Source organism: Dendropsophus ebraccatus, chromosome 13 (assembly GCF_027789765.1).
Source record: "Dendropsophus ebraccatus isolate aDenEbr1 chromosome 13, aDenEbr1.pat, whole genome shotgun sequence".
Taxonomy (NCBI): Eukaryota; Metazoa; Chordata; class Amphibia; order Anura; family Hylidae; genus Dendropsophus; species Dendropsophus ebraccatus.
The window spans coordinates 59,439,767-59,460,403 of NC_091466.1; the positions used below are offsets into that span (position 1 = coordinate 59,439,767).

The 20,637-nt window shown below is 42.4% G+C and overlaps 1 protein-coding gene across 1 annotated transcript in view; it reads right to left on the bottom strand.

Annotated features, from left to right (window-relative positions):
- FMN1 (formin 1) overlaps window positions 1–20,637 on the bottom strand; it is a 137,252-nt gene that overhangs the window by 67,035 nt on the left and 49,580 nt on the right. The window contains 2 exon segments of the mRNA XM_069949350.1: window positions 6,891–6,952; window positions 18,091–18,208. Of these exon segments, the coding sequence (XP_069805451.1) occupies window positions 6,891–6,952; window positions 18,091–18,208 (180 nt within the window).

The window sequence follows — 20,637 nt, forward strand, 5'->3', positions numbered from 1 at the left end:
ATCAGATACAGATTTATTCTAGGGTCTGGCTGTAATTATATTGGGTTCCTTTCATATTATATAGAGTTTGATCTGGGTGTATTAGTTTAGGAGGCCTGGTCTGTGATCTGTATTCTGGAGTCTTATTTGGGGGCTTTATTTATTTTGGGGTCTGTGGGCTTGTATTAATTTTGAAGTCAGTATTTATTGGTCAACAATCTGAATTTACTCTGGGGTATCCAATATGGAGATTGTAGTTAAGGAGCTGGTGTATTATATTCGTCTAAAAAGACTGGTCTAGGATGTGTTTTCATTCTGGGGGCCTGGGGGTTTCAGTTAAAGTGAATGTACCACTAGAACTACTCAATAATGATTACCGGATAACCTGATTGACGCTGTTGCGACCATTGTAACGGTACCGTCAGTTCCTCCCATCACCACCTAGTTCCCAAGATCTCCTCCAGTTTGTACTATGCAACGCCCCCAAGTGCACCAATGTCTCCTCCCCAGAGTGATGTGTCACCTACAGAATGATATCCCCAGCCTGACGCATCACTCCAGTGTGCCAAACCAGACATTAGCGCAAGTACAAACTGGAGGAGGAGATCTCGGGAACAGGCAGAGATGGAAGAAAAGGATGGCACCATTACAATCTGCGTGACAGCGCCTATCAGGTTATATAGAAATCTTTATTGACTAGTTCTAGTGGTAAATTCACTTTAACTACCAAAGACTGTTACTGCTGAATATTACAAAACTGAGCATAACATGCACCGTTTTCTCCTGAAAACAAGCAGCAACAAATCCAATGCAATGGAGTTTTCCATGGATTATTCCTTGAATTTTTCCATATTTGTTATAGCAAAATTAGGGGTATAGGATATCTTTCCCCTGGCACAGGACTTGGATTTATTTAACTCCTATTCACTTGGAATTCGATTGGAAATAACTGTTTCTCCACAATGAAAATCTATAACATTAAGTGAGGGGGAAAGACTGCCATGTTACTGGCTCAGGCATTAGAGCAGCTAGGTATCTTTCTAAATACCAGTTACACAAAGATTATCTGACAGATTGTCTGCCAAAGATTTGAAACCAAAGCCAGGAATGGATTTGAAAAGGGGAGAAATCTCAGGCTTTTCTTTATGACCTGATCTCTGTATATAGTCTCTTTCTGGCTTTGGTTTCAAATCTTTGGCAGATAATCTGTCAGATAATCTTTCTGTGTAAATGGACCATCAGTGTCGTAAAATGTTTTATGCATAGTATTAGGGCCCTATTCCACAGTAATGCTAATCGGCCGAATTGGCCCCATTCGGCCGATTATCGTTCGGTGGAATAGAGAGAACGATCAGCCGATGATTGTGTCATCTGCTGATCGTTCATTTAGGGCCAGACCTAAAATCATCGTTCCCCCACCGCGCATCGCTACGGTTGAATAGCGGTGCACGGCGGGCGACCGGCGATTTGAGAAGCAGCAGCAGCAAAACATTACCTGTCAGGTCTTCTCCGCTCTGTCTTCGTCCCCGAGTCCCATGCCATCTAGCTTCAGAATGGCCTGTCAGCTGACGGAGCGCTCAGCCAATCACAGGCTGGGACCGCCACGGCCTGTGATTGGCTAAGTGGCCTGTCAGCTGAACGGGCATTCTGCAGCTAGAGCGCGCGGGACCCGGGGACGAAGACAGAGCGGAGGAGAAGACCTGACAGGTAATGTATTGATGCAAGGGCTGCAAGGACATCGGTAACGATCAACGATCATCGGGCCGTGGAATCGGCGCTGGTTTACATAGTTGATCGGCCACTCCTCGGTTCGTGGAATAGGACCCTTAGTTTATCCGATCTGAGGTTAGACACTCTCCGCTTGTCTACATACCACCCCGATAACTGAATACCTAAGAACTAAAAGGTTATTGGTCACCACCACAAATAAAGACGTAGAGGTGGCCATTTTTCTTCTACCATATGTGGTTAAACTTCTTAATTCATCTGTTAATAAGATTGTGACACAAGGAGCGACCCAGCGGTCCAATTCCTTTTCCTCTTTCATCTTGGCCAGTGACATAAATTCAAAAGGTTTAGCACATTTCCCACTTGTATTAGCACCGCTGAGGGCTTTGCTGTGCATTATTGCTTTCTACAAACCGTGGACCGTGGTTTATATGAATTTTCAATAAGAAACTTAAACACGGGGGAATTAACAATGTCAATTACACAGCAAGACAGAAGTTACACATTAATAGCGAGGCTACAGAGATCCGAGAGCGGGATAATTGCCCTCCACAAATCAGGAATCACTAAGAGTTATTTACTAGGCTCCGTAACATTAAGGATCGGGCCTCGCTGTGCTTAAGAGGCTTCTCCATGAAGTTTTAAAACCATCAATTAGTAGAAAAAAATGTAATTGTTTCATTATACCAAGGTAAAGAGTAAAATATAAATAAACAAACACCATATGTACAAATCATGACTGAATCATGCTAAAGAGACCAGAATTTCACCATTCATATCTAGGAAATTGAAGGTTTGTGTGGCTGCAAGGAACTGGAATACCCCTCAGTCAGTAGGGGACAAAGCTGATCCCCAGCAGGTTTTTAGGGTCATGGCTGCTAGTGCTGCATACAAGTGTACATTTAAAGGGGTTATCCACCTAAGGGGTAGAAAATACAATACTAGCTGGTCTTACTCACCAAGCTCCCATGAGTATTTTAAGCCATCTTCTGTCTTTGTAGCTGTTGCCATTCCTGAGTTACAAGGTTTTCTAAAAGCCGATCTGTATCCAAGATGGTGCCAGCCAGGAAACTACATTTCCCATCATGCATTTCCCTGACTGGTCCATTTGTGTACACGCCCCCTTAGCTTTCTTTCCTGCCCACTGCTGTCATTACTATTGCACAGTAAGCACGGGACTGTTTTTTCACTGATTTTGCATTCCATACTAACTGATGATGTAGTAGTGCTGAAGCGCGCATGGTGTAGCTATGGGCTGCATAACGGGCATCTGTTTACCAGGGGGTGGGGGAAGTAGTGTAGATTTAGATCTCTGCTTGCTCACTGTGAATGAAAACATTTCAGTTCTAGTTACAATATACAGAGCTGTGACACAGTGACAGGTACATTGACAGCAAGCAGAGATAGAAATATAACATTTCATATTACAGAAAACTAGGCTCAGGGACACATGTAAGTCTAAAGAAGCAGCACAGGTGCATGAAATTGATGAAGATAATGTCTCCTGGGGTTGGGTTACCAAGTCAATAGACAGCTAACCCAGCCACCCGAGAGGAGATCACATGTCCTGTGTCTACAAATAGAGGGGGAAGAGGGAGCAGCGTGAATGGACACCGAGAAGATGGTTTTAGACATTCAGAGCGGGTATGGGGGGGGGGGGGGGGGGGGAGACACACGGAAAGGTGCAAGGTTATACACTTATATTAGACATAGTGTGGTATTAGGAAGGGGGGTCATTTAAAATATAGTTTTTGTTACCCGGATAACCCCTTTAACTCTAAATGCATCCTGATGACACATAGATAAATAAAGACACATACAGGTAAAGTTTACCTTTCAATTATCACCAGTAGAATGAGAGGGGGCACCTACCTAGAGCCAGAAACTAGATACTGAGGAAATCAACCTCCTAGAGGCCCTTATCAGTGGAAACTACCTTGTGACAAAACTATGTTCTGGGGGGAAATACCTATTTGTGGGCATTCTCATACTTATGTATGAGGATAAGCTACCTATAGGAGCAACCCACCCACGTAAAAGGGCAGGGTATTAAAGAGCCACTAGTTCTTGTGTATATCCATGATGTGCCTTCTCAAGTGTTGCAAGGTTTGTTTATATGCAAAGTCACCATTAAAGATACTCTGTACCCACAATCTGCCCACCCCAAACCACTTGTACCTTCAGATAGCTATTTTTAATCCATCCTGGGGTCCATTCGGCAGGTGATGCAGTTATTGTCCTAACAAACAACTTTTATACTTGCAGCCCTGTGTCAAACGGATGTGGCCTAGAGTGTCTGTGCATTAGGCTGGCACACCCTCTCTTTCCCTCTTCCCCGCCCTCCTTATCATTAGGAACGCTCCAGGCAGTTATTTTCCTATTCATCACCTACAAGAACACGGCACATGGGCTGGATTGTTAAGGCATCTGAAATAGGAAAAATCCTGCCAGTGGAGGGGGGAGGGGGGGGGTTAGTGCAACTTAGGGCACAGATACTCTAGGCCATGTCAGTTTGACACAGGGCTGCAAGCTTCATACTTGTTTTTTAGGACAATAACTGCATCACCTGCCGAACGGACCCCAAGACGGATTTTGGACTAAAAGCAGCTATCCGAAGGTACAAGTGGTTTGGGGGGGGGGGGGCAGATTGCGGGTACAGAGTCACTTTAAAGGTACGTTCACACTTAACGGATCCGCAGCAGATTTCATTTAAATAACTGAACACAGCATCAAATCTGCACCATTAAATCTGCTGCGGATCCTGTAGGTGTGAACGCACCCCATATTGGTTTGTTTTTTGATGCTGGGTGTACGGGGCAGAATTCACTATATATTCATTGGGGCTGGTGCCCTTGGACTTTTAAAGCCAAACATCAAACATCCCTGCTATACACTACTAATTGGCTCACATGAGGTAAGCTGGAACCCACCTTACTACTGAATAGTATATATATATATATATATATATATATATATATATATATATATATATATATATTATATGTATATATGTACACACACACACACACACACACACATACACACACACAGAAGAGTGCATGACATCCATGTAGTCTAATACAGCATCAAGACTTCATAAGATGACCCCTTTAAATAAGCAACAGAAGCCCCCATTCGATTGGACATGATTCAGTTACATCTCCCACATTCTATCCATGAAAAAGATGCAATTATTTCACAATTACCCTGATCAAAACTACAACTGCAGTCGGTATAAGGCATCTGCTTTATCTTACATGTGTCATCAATGCAGTAACTACAAAAAAAGGTATGCTTCAGGGGATGGTAATAAACCCAAAGCCCAGATCCTGGTGTCCTTGAACTGACATGCAGGGTCACACCAAAACCACATACACATGAAGCGCACTGGGCTGTCTGGGGTGCAGCAGGATTACTCCACTCATTACAACTTTCCCTTATTAGTTGCTTCCTTATTGCTTGGGAACCCAGAACATTACATTATTGCACAATGAAGTAATCCGCGATTTTTTTCTTTTTAACCCCCTATTCCCATTTGTATGGAATAGTGCAGCACAACTAAACAATGAAATGTGGAGAGAGTAACCACAAGCACATACTCTTCTGCACATCAGCGACAGCTAAGGCTGTCCAAATTTGCTACTGTCAGATCATCATGTTGTCTGGTAGAATGTCCCATCAATTGTGGAATGTGAATGTCAGGGACAAGGGAGCAAGTGTCTGTGGATGGGCTGTTCCTAAGTATATGAGGACGCCCGTATGGTGAGGGAAGAAGACAAGGAGAAGATAAATCATAATCAGGTAATTGCTTAAGTAATCATTCCCCATTAACTTGTTATAATTGGTCCCTAACGGCAGTAGCGTTTGCATCCATTTCAAGACACACAGCACATGGTTCCAAATGTCAGGGAATGGAAAAACTTCCTGCGTCATGCATTGTTTTTTTGTGCAGTTAAAAAATAAAATAAAAATTCATTCGATTGTGAAATTGCTAATTAATTAAAGGGGTACTCTGGCAAAAAACGTTTTCTTTCAAATCAACTCGTTTAAGAAAGTTATACAGCTTTGTAATTTACTTCTATTTGCCCAAAATCTGTGCCCAAATCTGTGTGTTTGGGTACCTGGATCCGAAAAGACTTTTGGCTTCGGCTACGAACTGGCAAAATGGATAACAGTGTGGCCCCCGGGGTTAAGTGGAGATGCATATGCATCTCCACTTAACCTCTTGGCGTAATGACTGTAACTCACGGTTTCAGAGTCCTATTTTTCAAGTCCAGCCAAACTTATCAAACCCAGAAGTCGGTGGGTCTGTTGATCATTAAAAGGACTTGTGTATGTAAGTACCTTCACTTCTAAGACTTTGAATATAGATTATTGTGACCCTGTCTAAACAGCTACTCCATAATACATAGCTGCAAATAGTAACACCTTGTTATTTACGTACCATTATGTAAATGTTTTGCTGCCAACCTACTTTTTGCTTTCCATAGCTTAACCGTTAACCTGTAAGAAGGTTGTAGGCTATTTTATGGCTGCTTACAGTCTAAACCCATTAGTCAAACTCCAAAAAATAAATAAATAAATACAAAAATATTTCATAATATAATATAATATATATATTTATATTACATATATACAATACATATATACACATGCCTGGCATTTTAGGTCCATTGAAACCAAATACTTTAATTTCAGATTCTCTCTTTTTGCACAGTTTTATAACATAGGACTAAGCAGAAAAAGACTCTCTAAGGTGAAGTCCAAATCACATTTGGGCTTTATGACAGTGATAGACACATCTTAGGAATCAAGTAACCAATGAGCCAAGCCTGATATATGTAGATGTTCTTATTGAATAAATGTGAATGCATTAGATTGGGTCTTGGAATGAATAGGTATTATCTCTATGCCAATACAGATTCTCCCATGCACAGTACATGACTACAATGCATCTGGAGAGTAACATCGCCCTCAAGTGATCAGAATCAGTACTGCAACCAATAGGTCTTTCTACATCACAATTATCCCAGCTTTTAATCAAGCTTTATACAGGTCGTCTACATTGTTAGCTTACATTGGTTCTGCTACATAGTTTTTCTTATGTAAAAAAAATTGCATAAAAAAGGGTGTAAAAAGCAAATTCAGTAGTTTGGTCACTAAACTTAGGTTAGTTCCATTACCTTCAAACTTTCCAACTCCTCCTTGTGCTTCCTCTTCTGATGCAAGATAGCAGCTTGATATTCTGTAAAAGGGAAAAGGGATTTAGAGTGAACTATGCAAACTCACCCAACTACTGAAGACCAAATGAAAAACTCAACAAACATTATTAATATTAAAAACTTGGGCCATCAAATCTGCTGCAGATCTGTTGCAAATCCTGTACGTGTGAACGCACCCTTAAATTTTATTTTAAAGAACAGTAAAGTCTTAAAAAAGTAATGTTCTTGCAGAAGAGTGAGGTATTGCATCACTGTCCCTAGCACTTGAACATTGCATCCCCATTAGTAATCGCGTGACACGTAAATATCGAGGCGGCAGAAAATCTCTCACAAGTGACAAAAACTTAACAAATGTCAGATCAGCAGGGGTGTCAGAGATTGGACTTCATCAGATATAATATCCAGCAGCTAAGGCTAGGTTTACACTGCGTTTTTGCTATTCGTTTAACGTATATGTTTTTGTTTTGTTTTTTTAAACGGATGCAATTCATCCGTTTGGATCCGTTTTCCAATGACTTCCGTTTTTAAAAAAAAAAACAAAAAAAAACCGATCAAAATGGAGTTTTTTTTTAACGTATAGAAAAGTAGTGTTGACACTACTTTTCTGTACGTTAAAAAAAAAATATCCATTTTGATGCTTTTTTTTTTTTTTTTTATAATGGAAGTCAATGGAAAACAGATCCAAATGGATGACACAAAATTGCATCGGTTTTTGCATCTGTTTTGTGCATCAATTTAAAAAAAAAAAAATGTATATGTTGAACGGATTGCAAAAACGCAGTGTGAACCTAGCCTAAGACTGCATTCAAACGTTCAGTGTTTCTGCTGGTCCATGAATGTTCTCTGCTAGCTACCTCCGTGACCCATGCAAAACAGTCCATTTATACATCCATTTTGCATCTGTTTACACAAATACATTGATTTCATCACACCCGTGTTCGTCATGGACTGAATGAATGTCAGATCCGTGCAATCCATGAAAAAGACGGATCTCATAGACTTCTAGAGTGGAATCTGTGCCGTGATCTCGTCCGAGTTATAACATTTCCTATTTTTTTCACGTGACGGACTGCGGATCTGTGGGGGGGAGAAACGTTACATGGAACATGTGAATGCAACCCAAGTCCTGGAAGACTTAATTTTCTGACTACAGTTTAAGTATCCCTTTAAGATACAGAATTAAATATGCATCATATGTCTCTCCCCCTTGTTGCCATAGGAGCCACAAGTCTTTTTGGCATCCAACAAGCTGGATTTGAAATACATTTTATCTATATAAAAAAGTGCAGTCTGCTATACACGGAGCCACAGCAAAAACTTTGGGTTAAATATAATCCCTAAATGCAACATGAAGCTTCTAACTACAAAGCACTTTAAAACTACATGCAACAATCTAACTAATATGGAAACAGGAAAAACAATCAACTGGAAAGACTATAGTAATGCTATGATTCCCATAAAGCCAACAGCTAAAAAGTCTAAAAAAAAACAATAATACCGTAATCTATTCTCCAGTGCAGAGGACAGGCAGCCATAATCCCAGGTTGAGGGCTAGAAGAGTAAGGGACATCAAAAGATTTCAGCGGCCCTTTTGCTGTAGGTGGCGAGTGACACTGAGGGTCCCTACAGGTGCACAGAGCGCCGAAGCCATCACCGGTATGATGACGAAAAATAACTCAAGCATAGGTTATGTCCATAAAAATTTACAGGTGCAGCTCATAGGATGAGCAGATGACATCAGTCACATACGTATATAACTGTTCCTGGAGGTTCTCAGCACTGGACATTTACTATAACAAATTCTTATGTAAGAACACTACAGTGTGCCTCTCCCTATTCTACAATGGCTGACTACAGAGAACAATAGATTGTCTACATCTGCAGGGCATAGAGAGACAACAAACCTTGGGTCTATTTAGAAGGTGTTAACCAACTAGCTGAGAATTATTAAGAAGATTGTTTGCAGTCAACACAGTGGAAATCCTGGGTGAAGAAAAATGCGGAGGAAACGTTAAATCTGGAGATTAGGGAACTGAAAGGCGATGGTATATTCTGTATTTCATGTGCAGCCAAGAGAACAAAAGATTTACTGAGTAAAAGGAACAAAGCCATAACTCTACACCAGATAGTAGATGGCGATGTCTATCCTCCTCTCTGTCTGTCAGGTTGTTAAAACTTATCTAGAGTAATTTCCTAGTTACATCCAGCTTTTCCAGGCTCCAGAATAGCCATGTGTCTAGTAATGTGGCGCTCCATAACTAGGCATAATGTACCTAGTTAGCATACACTGCTACCATGTTCTGATCTACCTCAACCAGATAGTGCCAGACCGCTACATCTGACAGACTGTTATTTCAAAGTATTTTGTTTTCGTTCTTTAGTTTTGATAAACTAATGTGGCTAGCCCTCTACAGTTGTGGCCTTATCGAATTATATCCTGCTTTTCTTAAAGGGGTTGTCCAGCAAAAATCTTTTTCTTTCAGATCAACTAGTTTCAGAAACTCCTATACATTTGTAATTTACTTCTATTTAAAAATCTCAAGTCTTCCAGTACTTATCAGCTGCCTTATGTCCTGCAGGAAATGTTGTTTTTTTTCTGTCTGACACAGTGCTCTCTGCTAAAATCTCTGACAGGAACTGTCCAGAGCAGTAGCAAATCCCCATAGAAAACCTCTCCTGCTCAGGACAGTTCCTGTCTCGGCCAGAGATGTTAGCAGAGAGCACTGTGTCAGACAGAAAAGAAAGCAACATCTCCTGCAGGACATAAAGCAGCTGATAAGTATGGGAAGACTTGATATCTTTAAAAATAAGTAAAAATACAAATCATTTAATTTTCTGAAACCAGTTGATTTGAAAAAAGAAGATTTTCCCTGGATAACCCCTTTAAACAATAATACTGTGAAAATTATAAACACTGTATATGCATCAAACAAATGGTTTTATACAGATGCTGGCACCAATCTCCATTGCACATTATCCCACATCTTTACCTACAAGCTTATACCAGACTCAATCCCATAGCAGCCTTCTGTCTATTATCACAGCCGTGTACCCAAAAGACCCAGATTTATAAATATCACAAAACAGCAGCGATTACACATTGATTTGATTATCCAGCCATCTGGGCTTTAGAATAAAATACAGTTGCTTAAAGGGGTACTCCGGAAGAAAAATAGAATTTCTTGGTTTCAAAATCAACTGCTATATGTCCTGCAGGAAGTGGTGTATTCTTTCCAGTCTGGAGAGCAGGAGAGTTTTTTTTAGGGCATAAACCCACACACCGTATATGCAGCGTATTTACTACTGCGATACGCAGCAAATACGCAACAAACACGCAGCAGATTAGATCTAAATAACTGAACACAGCATCAAATCTGCACCACCAAATCTGCTGCGTTTTTGCTGCGTATCTGCTGTGTATACGGTGTGTGGGTTTGTACCCTTATAGTGATTTGCCCCTGCTCTGGACAGTTCCTGACATGGACAGAGGTGGCAGCAGAGAGCACTGTGTCAGACTGGAAAGAATACACCACTTCCTGCAGGACATATAGCAGGTTACAGTAAGATTAGTACTGGAAAAGTGGAGATTTTTTTTTAAAATAGAAGTAGATTACAAATCTCTGGCATTTTCTGACACCAGTTAATTTGAAAGAAGACAACATTTTTTGCTGGAGTATGCCTTTAAGGGAGAATTCCAACTTAAAAAAAATTTGGAAGTAGAGTTGCAAGTTTTATTTGGTTTAGTAAATTCCAGTCAGGGTGATTCTGCCAAAATCAACCTCAGAAGCAATAAGTCATCAATGACACCTCCATGAGTTGTCTCAAGTTCTAGGAAATCTGGATAACCAGCTCACACAGATCTACCACAGTCCTGAATGGTAAGTCACTGGGGGTCAGTAACTGGTAAGCAATGCTTCATTGCTGTGTTCTCCCCTGCAGCCCGTCATATCCTTGCCGGGGACAGACTTCTTTAGGGTAGCTTCACACGTACCAGATTCGCATTAGATTTTACTCTGCGAGTTTGCAGCAAAATCCGCTGCGAATCCTGGAGCGGTGAACTTTTTTTTGAGCGGAGAACTTTTTTTTGAGCGGAGAGCAGCGGCGGCATCAGGGGAGCGCGTGCCCTCTCATTCACTCAAAGCATCACACTGAGCACGGCGGGATTCCGCCACGGAATTTCAACGTTCTTGCTCAGTGTGAATGGGGCCCATTAGGGGGAGATTTATCAAACATGGTGTAAAGTAAAACTAGCTCAGTTGCCCCTAGCAACCAATCAGAATCCACCTTTCATTTTCCAAAGAGTCTGAGGAATTAAAGGTGGAATCTGATTGGTTGCTAGGGGCAAATGGGCCTGTTTCCTATTACACCATGTTTGATAAATCTCCCCCATAGGGTTAATCTAATAAAACCAGGCCGCACAGGTAGTAGTAACCAGTTAAAGTGAAAGCTTGCGGTGTAATTTTAACCTCTGGTTGTAGGAGATGACAGAACGCAGTGTGGCGTCCAGCCTTGGCATATGACACTCACCCTGTGCAGCGTCATGTTTGCCGAAGGAGTTGCTTCAAACATAGAAGGGTGTCAGCCTAATGGCTCAGTGTTCTACAACTCCCATCTTATCTTGGCGATTAATTGTACGGTTTTATCATGGCGTTCATCTAGTAACTCCACAATCTTTCATAAGTGAAAGTCTCCAAACAGAACAGCACAGCTACAATACGTAGGTTAAGCCCCGGTAGGAGGGGGGGGGGGGGGGGGGTCATTAGTTATATGTGATTTTAGGTATGGTTACAAAATGAAGGAAACTGCACTATGCAATAAGACTGAGCCATATTGCACTGTGCGGATGACACTGCATCACAGCTAAGGTCAGTGAATTGAGTTGTGTTGTGACTAACAAGTGGCTGCTAGAGGACAAATATATTTCTAGCGATGGGTGGGTCACAGTTAGGGTCCTATTTCACGGGCCGAGCAGGGCCGATCAACGAAGTAAACGAGCGTCAATCTGCTAGATTGGCGCTAGTTTACTGGGACTATTCCATGGCCCAACAATCGTTAGCGAGGGCTGCAGGGACATCGTTACCGATGTCCTTGCAGCCCTTGTTTCATACATTACATGTCCAGGCGCAGGTCTTCTCCCGGTCCCGCGCCGCAGCAGCTTCGGAGTAGCCTGTCTGAACAGACAGATCGCTCAGCCAATCACTGGCCACTGTGGTTCCAGCCAGTGATTGGCTGAGCGGTCTGTCAGCTAAGACAGACTGCTCCAAAGCTGCTGCGGAGCAGGACCGGGAAAAGCAGGAGAAGGCCTGGACAGGTAATGTATTATGTATTTTAAATCGTCGGTCGCCCGCCATGCCCGATATTCCACATAGCGATGCGCGGGTGGCGACTGGTAATTTTAGGTATGAACCTAAATAAACGATCAGCTGATGACACGATCGTCGGCTGATCTTTCTCTCTATTCCACGGAGCAATAATCGGCCAAATTGGGCCGATTATCACTCCATGAAATAGGCCCCTTACTACTACTTTAGGGTCACAGTGTGACCCCATTTACTTACTATTGGAGCTATGTAGTACAATCCGCACATTGCAATAAAGCAATCTTTGGTCATGTGACTACTTTTTTGGCCAAACTCGCCATGTACCCTTGGCCCCAGTGGCCGAAATCCTGAAGGGTAAACTCAGTTTAGTTGCTTTAAAGGGGTAGTCCACCCAAAAAATTTTTCTTTCAAATCAACTGCTACCATGAAGTGCCAGAGATTTGTAATTTACTTCTATTAAAAAATCTCAAGCCTTCCAGTACTTATCAGCTGCTGTATGCCCAACAGGAAGTTGTATTATTTCCAGTCTGGAGAGCAGGAGAGGTTTTCTATGGGGATTTGCTCCTGCTTTGGACAGTTCCTGACATGGACAGAGGAGGCAACAGAGAGCACTGGGTCAGACAGGAAAGAAAACACCACTTCCTGCTGGACACACAGCAGCTGATAAGTACTGGAAGACTTAAGTTTTTTTTAATAGAAGTGAATTACAAATCTCTGGCACTTTATGGCACCAGTTGATTTGAAGGAAAAAATTTTTTGGTGGACTACCCCTTTAATGGATCTAGTTGGTGGCTGATGCTTTTCTGAGTAAGGGCCTTTTACACGGGCCGATTTTTGGTCAGCAGCGTTTCTAGAAAACGCTCCTTCAGTCCAAATCAGCACAAGTAAAAATAAAGAAGCAGCTGGGGATTGCGAAGATTCCTAATTAAAAGATTTCTTGGTACTCAGCTGATCGCTGTCACTATTACACAAAAAGATTATCGGCCCAAGGAGTGTTACTAGCATCCGTGTTAAAGGCCCCTAAGGCTCTAAGAATAAGTGACATCACTAAAAACCCCATTACACAAATCGATTATCGGACGATAACTGTCTTATGTAATAGAAGACAACGATCAACCAACATGCATGATGTCGGCCAATTGTTGTCCCTCAGTGTCTTTTAAAATGTTGAAAGACCAAAGATTTAGATAGCAGCGATATGCTGCAATTGTTCCGCATCACAGGAGCGGCAGCAGCAGACCACTGCTATCTTCTATGGGCTGCCAGGACAATCCTGCGATCACCTGGGCAGCCCCCCAACCCCCCCTCCCGCCCGCCATTCCCCTGGCTCTTGCCCACAGGGAATGAGGAGCAAGAGAGCGCTGACCTGACAGGTCGACGCTGGCTTGCTCCTCCGAATCGCCCAATGTAATAGGGGCTTTAGGGTGTTCTTACTCTGACAGATTTACCTGACAGATTATTGAAGCCAAAGCAAGGAACAGACTATAAACAGAAAACATGTCACTCAAGACAACATGTACGCTGCACTTTTCATTTGCACATTTTAAAAGGATTGTTTAAAAAAAAAAAAAAAAAAGTACATTTTATGTTTTTAAATACATTTTTGGTGGCTTTATAGTTTTAAGACACCCATGCTGTTTATGTACCTTGCTGCAATGATCAGTTTAAACATCACCCGAGTATTGGGATTCTGGAATAGGATTAGGGGTATTGCCTGGTCCTTTTGTTCTTTAACAACAAACTGCTGCCAGGTGTCTAGTACTCCTCTGTCCCAATGAGATAACAAGATACCTGCCTGAAATCTGTCTATGCATATGTATGGGCAGGATGAGAAAATTAGCAGTCAATAAAGACTCATGCACAGCACAACAGCACAATGACCCTGCAATCACTTAGACGTAATAGTAAGTAATGGTGCGCTTACTGTCCCTACTATCTATGTCAAGGTGTGGTAAGGGGGATGTAAGGGGGTTTATTGCAATCAAAAATTTAATTTGAGATTGTGAAAATTTAAAGGGGTAGTTCACAAAAAAAAAAAAAAATTCTTTTAAATCAACTGGTGCCAGAAAGTGCCATAGATTTGTCATTTACTTCTATTACAAATTCTCATATCTTCCAGTACTTATCAGCTGCTTTATGTCCTGCAGGAAGTGGTATTCTTTCCAGTCTGGAGAGCAGGGATTTGCTACTGCTCTGGACAGTTCCTGACATGGACAGAGGTGGCAGCAGAGAGCACTGTGTCAGACTGGACAGAATACACCATTTCCTGCAGGACATACAGCAGATGTTAAAGTGACTGTACCACCAGGCCCTGCCTTTAGCACTGGAGGCGGACCGACCCACCCCAAGTGGGAAGAAACTCCAGCCCCATCCATGACGTGACTATTAGAATAAATGGAACCCTATCAAAGAGGGGCGGGGGTTTCCTCCCACTAAGGGTGGGTCGGCCTGCCCCTAGTGCTTCAGCCTGGGCCTGGTGGTACAGTCACTTTAAGTACTGGAAAACTTGAAATTTTTAAATAGAAGTACATTACAAACCGAAGTTCCTTTTATCTACAATTTAGATAGAAATAAGATATGCGAAGCTGGCACCAGTCTCATAGCTTCTATAGAGAGTCTGGGCACTGAATATTAATAGATTTTAGATCTACATGACTTACTTGTGCTGAATGGTGTCATAGATATAGTAATTGCTTAGTGATCTACATAGCTGGAATGACTAACACATCAACATGTATTTGGAATGATGACTGCACTCAAGTATGACCAAGTAACAACATTATATTCCTCCAAGTATGGGGCATCCCATTCCTAACACCGTCTCTTACAATACTACAGTCCGCTACAGGCTTAGGCACAGGAGATTTCTACAAGTCACCAATAGCTGATGGTATCTTATATACAGTAGGTTACAATACACAATGAGATAGTGGTTATTGGAGCTGATGCACACTTTATGTGACCCATATACCAGGGGGGGGGGGGGGGATTCCTGGATATAATGTATTCATAGGGCTCCGTTTACCTGATGTGGCTTAGAAAAGTGCCCTTTAGAAAGTGCTGAGGGTCACTGCAAAATTACATATACTGTGTACTGGGATTTTAGCAATGGAAGTCATTGGGCAATGCACACCTATACCTATACCATAATGTGGAGCTTTTCAACAGAGGTATACATTAGGAGCATACACCTCCTGGCAATGTTTAAACACTCTGTACAGTAAGCCAGAGGCGAATTTCACACTGCATGTTTACTATATGCTGCAGGAAAGCTGCTGTAGTGTATGGGAAACCTATGCATGGAGCTCTGTTATCCAATGGAGGCCAATAGAGACTTACAAGTGGAGTGCAAAACAACTACCTCCCCCCGAAGGACGGAGACTTTTTTAGAATGTCATATCTGTGGGGGTCCTCTACAGCCGTTAGGTGTCTAAATCGGACGCTATGCTAACTGGCCTTTTCCCATGTGAACAGCACCTTAGCTGATAGCAGCGGTGAGCAGACAGACTAGGAACCGGTAAATTGCGCATTTTTAGTAAATATTTCACATTTTTAACTGCTTCTAACTACTGGAGTCTGTTGGGCAGCGCTAACCTTTATGGAGTAGTTGCACATAATTTTTGCACTTAGGGTACTATTAAGACGGGCCGATGGCGGCCCGATAATAAATGTAAACGAGCGCGGATCTTCAAGATCGGCGCTTGTTTACTGGGCCTATTACATGGCCCGATGATCGTTTAACAAGGGCTGCAGGGACATTGTTACTGATGTCCTTGCAGCCCTTGTTTTAAGGTTATACATTACCTGTCCAGGTTGCAGGGCTCCTCTTCCTCTGTACTTCTCCCCGAGTCCTGCGCGCTCCAGCTTAAGAGTGGCCTGTCTCAGTTGACAGGCCACTCAGCTAATCACTGGCCGCGGCGGTCCCGGCCAGTGATTGGGTGAGCAGCCTGTCAGCTGAGACAGGCAACTCTGAAGCTGGAGCGTGCGGGACCCAGGGAGAAGAAGTACAGAGGAAGAGGAACCCTGCAGCCTGGATAGGTAATGTATATGGTCAGTCACGCACTGGTATTACACATAGCGGTGCGCGGTCGGGGCTTGACAATTATAGGTCAGAACCTATATCAACGATCAGCCGATGACAACGATCATCGGCTGATGGTTGTCTTAATTACACAGAATGATAATCGGCCGAATCGGGCCGATTATCTTTCTGTGTAATAGTACCCTTAGACTAGCTGTATCCCCCACGGGCCCCTACCAAGGAGTAACCAATTTGGACTATCGCAGTTGGCTTGAAGCCCTGCACTCTCCACCAAAGCACCGTTTTGCTGGTTGTTTCTGAAGACCTGGTACCCATTTGGGTGATATGCACAAAGCCCAAGGGCCTTGAAGGTGAGCACCCCATCAGCACCTTGCACTATAATTGGACTTGTTTGTACGGTATCACATGAGGTGCTGCTGCCTGGCCCTTTTCTCTCCCTCTCGCCTGTTTAAGTATATGACCAGGTTTATAAAGTTATCTATGAATCTTCACACAGCTAACAATCTCTTTACACACTCCCAATTTATCTCCAATCTGTTCTCACTTGTTTAAAAAAAAAAGAGAAGAGAACACGACACATACATTACTTGCATAGTCTTGTAGAGAAAAATGCGTACTCTTAAAATATGAGATGCCACCAATAATCCACTATAGATTCTTGTATCGTCTCCTACTGGCGGGTTCTTAAATACGGCAAACAGGTCACTGATCTCAGGGGGACCAGCCAAAGACAACACATTTGGCTGCTGGTTAAAATGCTCAATACAGTGAAATCCTAGGTGCATTGCCCCCTGAAAAACATCAATAGGCAAAAAATGTCTGTGGACAGTTACGAGTCTGAAAACACAGGACTAGCCAGATATCCCTCCAGGGAAGGACCTGGTGAAGGGATGGCTCCCGTATGGAGACCAGCAAACCCACCATATTAAGTAGCACCTTCAGTCAATATCCAACTCAATTACGAGTATGATCATATGACCAGGGAAATGCCAAAGCCAGGTCTCCATTAACAGAAAGCAGGGTGTTGCTCCTCATAAGTGCGGAGCAGGTTTCTGGCTAGGTTGGAGCAATGGGTAGTAGATCAATATGGCAAACAGATCACCGATCTCAGGGAGACCAGCCAAAGAAGACACTGTAGACTGCTGGTTAAAGAACTTAAATCCAGTGTTTTGAGACTCGTAACTAAGGTTCTGCTGACCTTTTTTGCATATTGGGGTTCTTAAACAAGAATTTAGTATTTTGGAAGATCCCTTTCTCTAATGACCTGATCCTGTCAATTTAAAAAAAAGAAAACTCTGTCATGTCACACAGATGTGTCACAGTTTTAACCAGTCATTGGTTTGCCAAGTTGACCACCAATCTGAAGATATAACCGGGAGACGTCCGCTTCACTTCCGGCTGGCCACAAGCTCCGAGCCATTGCAGGAGTTTGGCTCCATTATAGGTCTACAGAGCTGGTCTTTTGCAGCGAGTTTGATTTAACAGTGAATAGAGGTGTAGAGCTCTTCTCCAAACTAGATCTTCAGATTTGAGGAGCACCCCAACATTGAAACCCCAACTGATCAAAACTTTTTGTGTCTAATGTAATTTTTTTTTCCTTTTTAATAACAGTAACAAAATTAAATAACTGTGTAATGCCTATTGCACAGCCTGAAGGGCTAGTACATGACTCACCGAACACCAAATATAACACCAATAAAGACTTCATCACCTGCACTAGACATAACACAGCAACAGGACAGGTCTTTGAAAGTTAGTTACATGTATTATTGGAAATGCTCTACTGATACGGGCCTACCTGCTTCAGTATATTTCAGACCCACTTTATCCTCATCATCCTTTGGTTTTGGTGGTGGCCACACAGCCTGCAATCTCCCAGGGGTTCGATCTTCTGGATCAGATGGACTATTATCTGGCTGCAACAGAAAGTAAAGAAATAAGACACAAAGCAAATAAACCAATTCTTATAGGGGTATTCCGAGTTTTAAAAATAATATAACTCTGAATACCCTTATGCAAAAGGATAATACTTATATTATCAATACATACATGTATTAACAAAAGGTTCAATAAATTATTAGAAAGTACCTGGTAACCACAATACTAACAGTCTCTATTCATTGTACATTATGCAAGATCACTATAGGTACCATAAATTACACGTTTCTACTATGCAAAGGAGACGGGAGACAATTAGGTTCACATACGAGTGGACCATGGTTTTGCTTTCGAAAGTAAGCAGTCTATGTTCCTAAATGAGAAAGGATCTCGGTATGCAGCATATGATATGTACCCCCATGAGATATTGTATTCCCCCATAGATGGCACGCCTCTGAGGAAACGCTTTCATAGTATGGCATGCTAAATTATATAAATATGGTTAGGTACATGGTAGCAAGTAGACAAAAATCTTTGTACCATTAAGTCCTACAAAATATAATAAAAACGACACATACACTTTTCCTGTCCATAGTCTGGTCAGCATCTGTGGATTTGGACTTTTCAAAGATGGACTTTAGTGATTCCTTTTCAGTCCTTTGTTTCCGTTTCACAGCCTCCAGATCAATAGAGTCAACTGGTGCGGGCTTCTTTGAAGCACCCGTGAAGAAAGACTTGAATGCTTCTAGGGCAGACTCCGGCTTCTCCTCTACCACTGGAGTGCCTAAACCAACATCATCTGCTCCACCTTGACCACCTGGTGAGTCTTCTTCCTTATCTTCCTGTTTTGGCAAGTCAAAGTTTAGCAGCTGGGAAAGTTGTTCCATGAATTTGGAGCTTGCCTTAGGCTCCACTGGTGACCGTAGTTCCTTTTTCCGGGTCAGAGTTCCATTTGGGATTTTAGATTTTTGCACAGGCTGGGAAAGTTTTAGCAGAGCTAAGTCACTATCCCCTTGTTTCACCGTAATGGTTTCGTTGTCATCTGTAGGTGCCCCCTTCTTGTGCACACGTAAACCACTAAAAATGGCAGGAAGTTGGAATGGCTTCTCACCTGGGTTATCAGAAGTGGGGGTAGATGTTTGAGATCCGTGACTACTTCCCCCTACATTTGTGTCAATAAGACCCTTCTCATCCATAGTGGTCTGTTCATTTTCTGGCTTGCTCAGGTCCAGCTCAGGCTGGCCCTCTTTCCCTATAATAACAGTATCCTCAGTCTTTTGCAACAACTCTGGATTCTGCTTGGAGCCATTGTTCAAGGATACTTGAGAATCAGATAAAAGCTTGGACACAGAAGCCTTTGTTTTTCTTTGGCATCTATCTTGCTCGGAGCCTTCTCCGTCAGAATCGGAATCACTTGAGATGTGAACTAGAGTACCACGTACCAGCATACCATCCTGGTCACAGTCTGCTTCACCTGGTGCTGTGTCTGATGTAGAATGCATCTCAGACTTAGCATCCTCACTGATGTCTGAAGCTTTTAGACGCTGCGTGTCCACTCCCTTCTTTTCATCCTTTTGCTCTTGTAAAACCAAGGTTTCTGTCCCTCCCAAGTTATCTATTTGTGGATAAAGTTCTTTGTTGTCCTCTGAGTCGACACTTTTACCTTGTCCTCCAGAGACTTGTGAATCCTCCTTGTGTTGTAAATCCCCTTCTCGTGTAATTTCTGAATCCTCCTGTAATTGCTCCTCTTGACCAATTTGTTCATCTTTAATTTGTTCGTTTAACTCCTCAGGCTCCCTTGCACCATCCCTTACTGTGTCTGTTTGCTTTATGAGCTCACCATTTGCACCGTCGACAACCACATCCTCTTGGTTAGTCTGCTCTTCAGCTTTGCTTCCCAGGGAACGGAATGCTTTGAGAACCGCACTTTCCTCTTTGGGCTTTGGATTTTCCACCTTTGTAGTGATTCCAAAGAACGACTTAATGGAGAATTTACCAAGCACAGATGGTGTAGAACTACTGGGCAAGTTTGCAGTTGGGCTTGTCGGAGAATTTGGCTCTTTGGTAATGTCATCATTCCCCTCCATGTCTTTTAAATTTCAAAGTTAGAAAAGGAGAGGGGTCTAAAATTACGGGACTAGCCGAATGTCTCGATGGGAGCTCACAAACCAGCCATTTAAATCCAATTAAAAGTGTCTCCTCAACATGAAAATTAAAAAAAAAAAAAAATGTTCACTGTACGGAACTCAAAAAAGTATTTCTACAGTCTCATGCCATATAAAAACTACAGGCGAGAAATACAGATAGAACTAGCCGGTGTTACAGTCCCTTGTAGCCTGCAGATTCCAGCTTCCTGCTTTTCATACGGGAGCTCACTAGTTGCTTGGCAGCTTAATCACATACTTCTGAGTTTTTGAGCAATGACCGGCTTGACAGCTATGAAAAGACCTCTGTGTTCAGTTCCAGC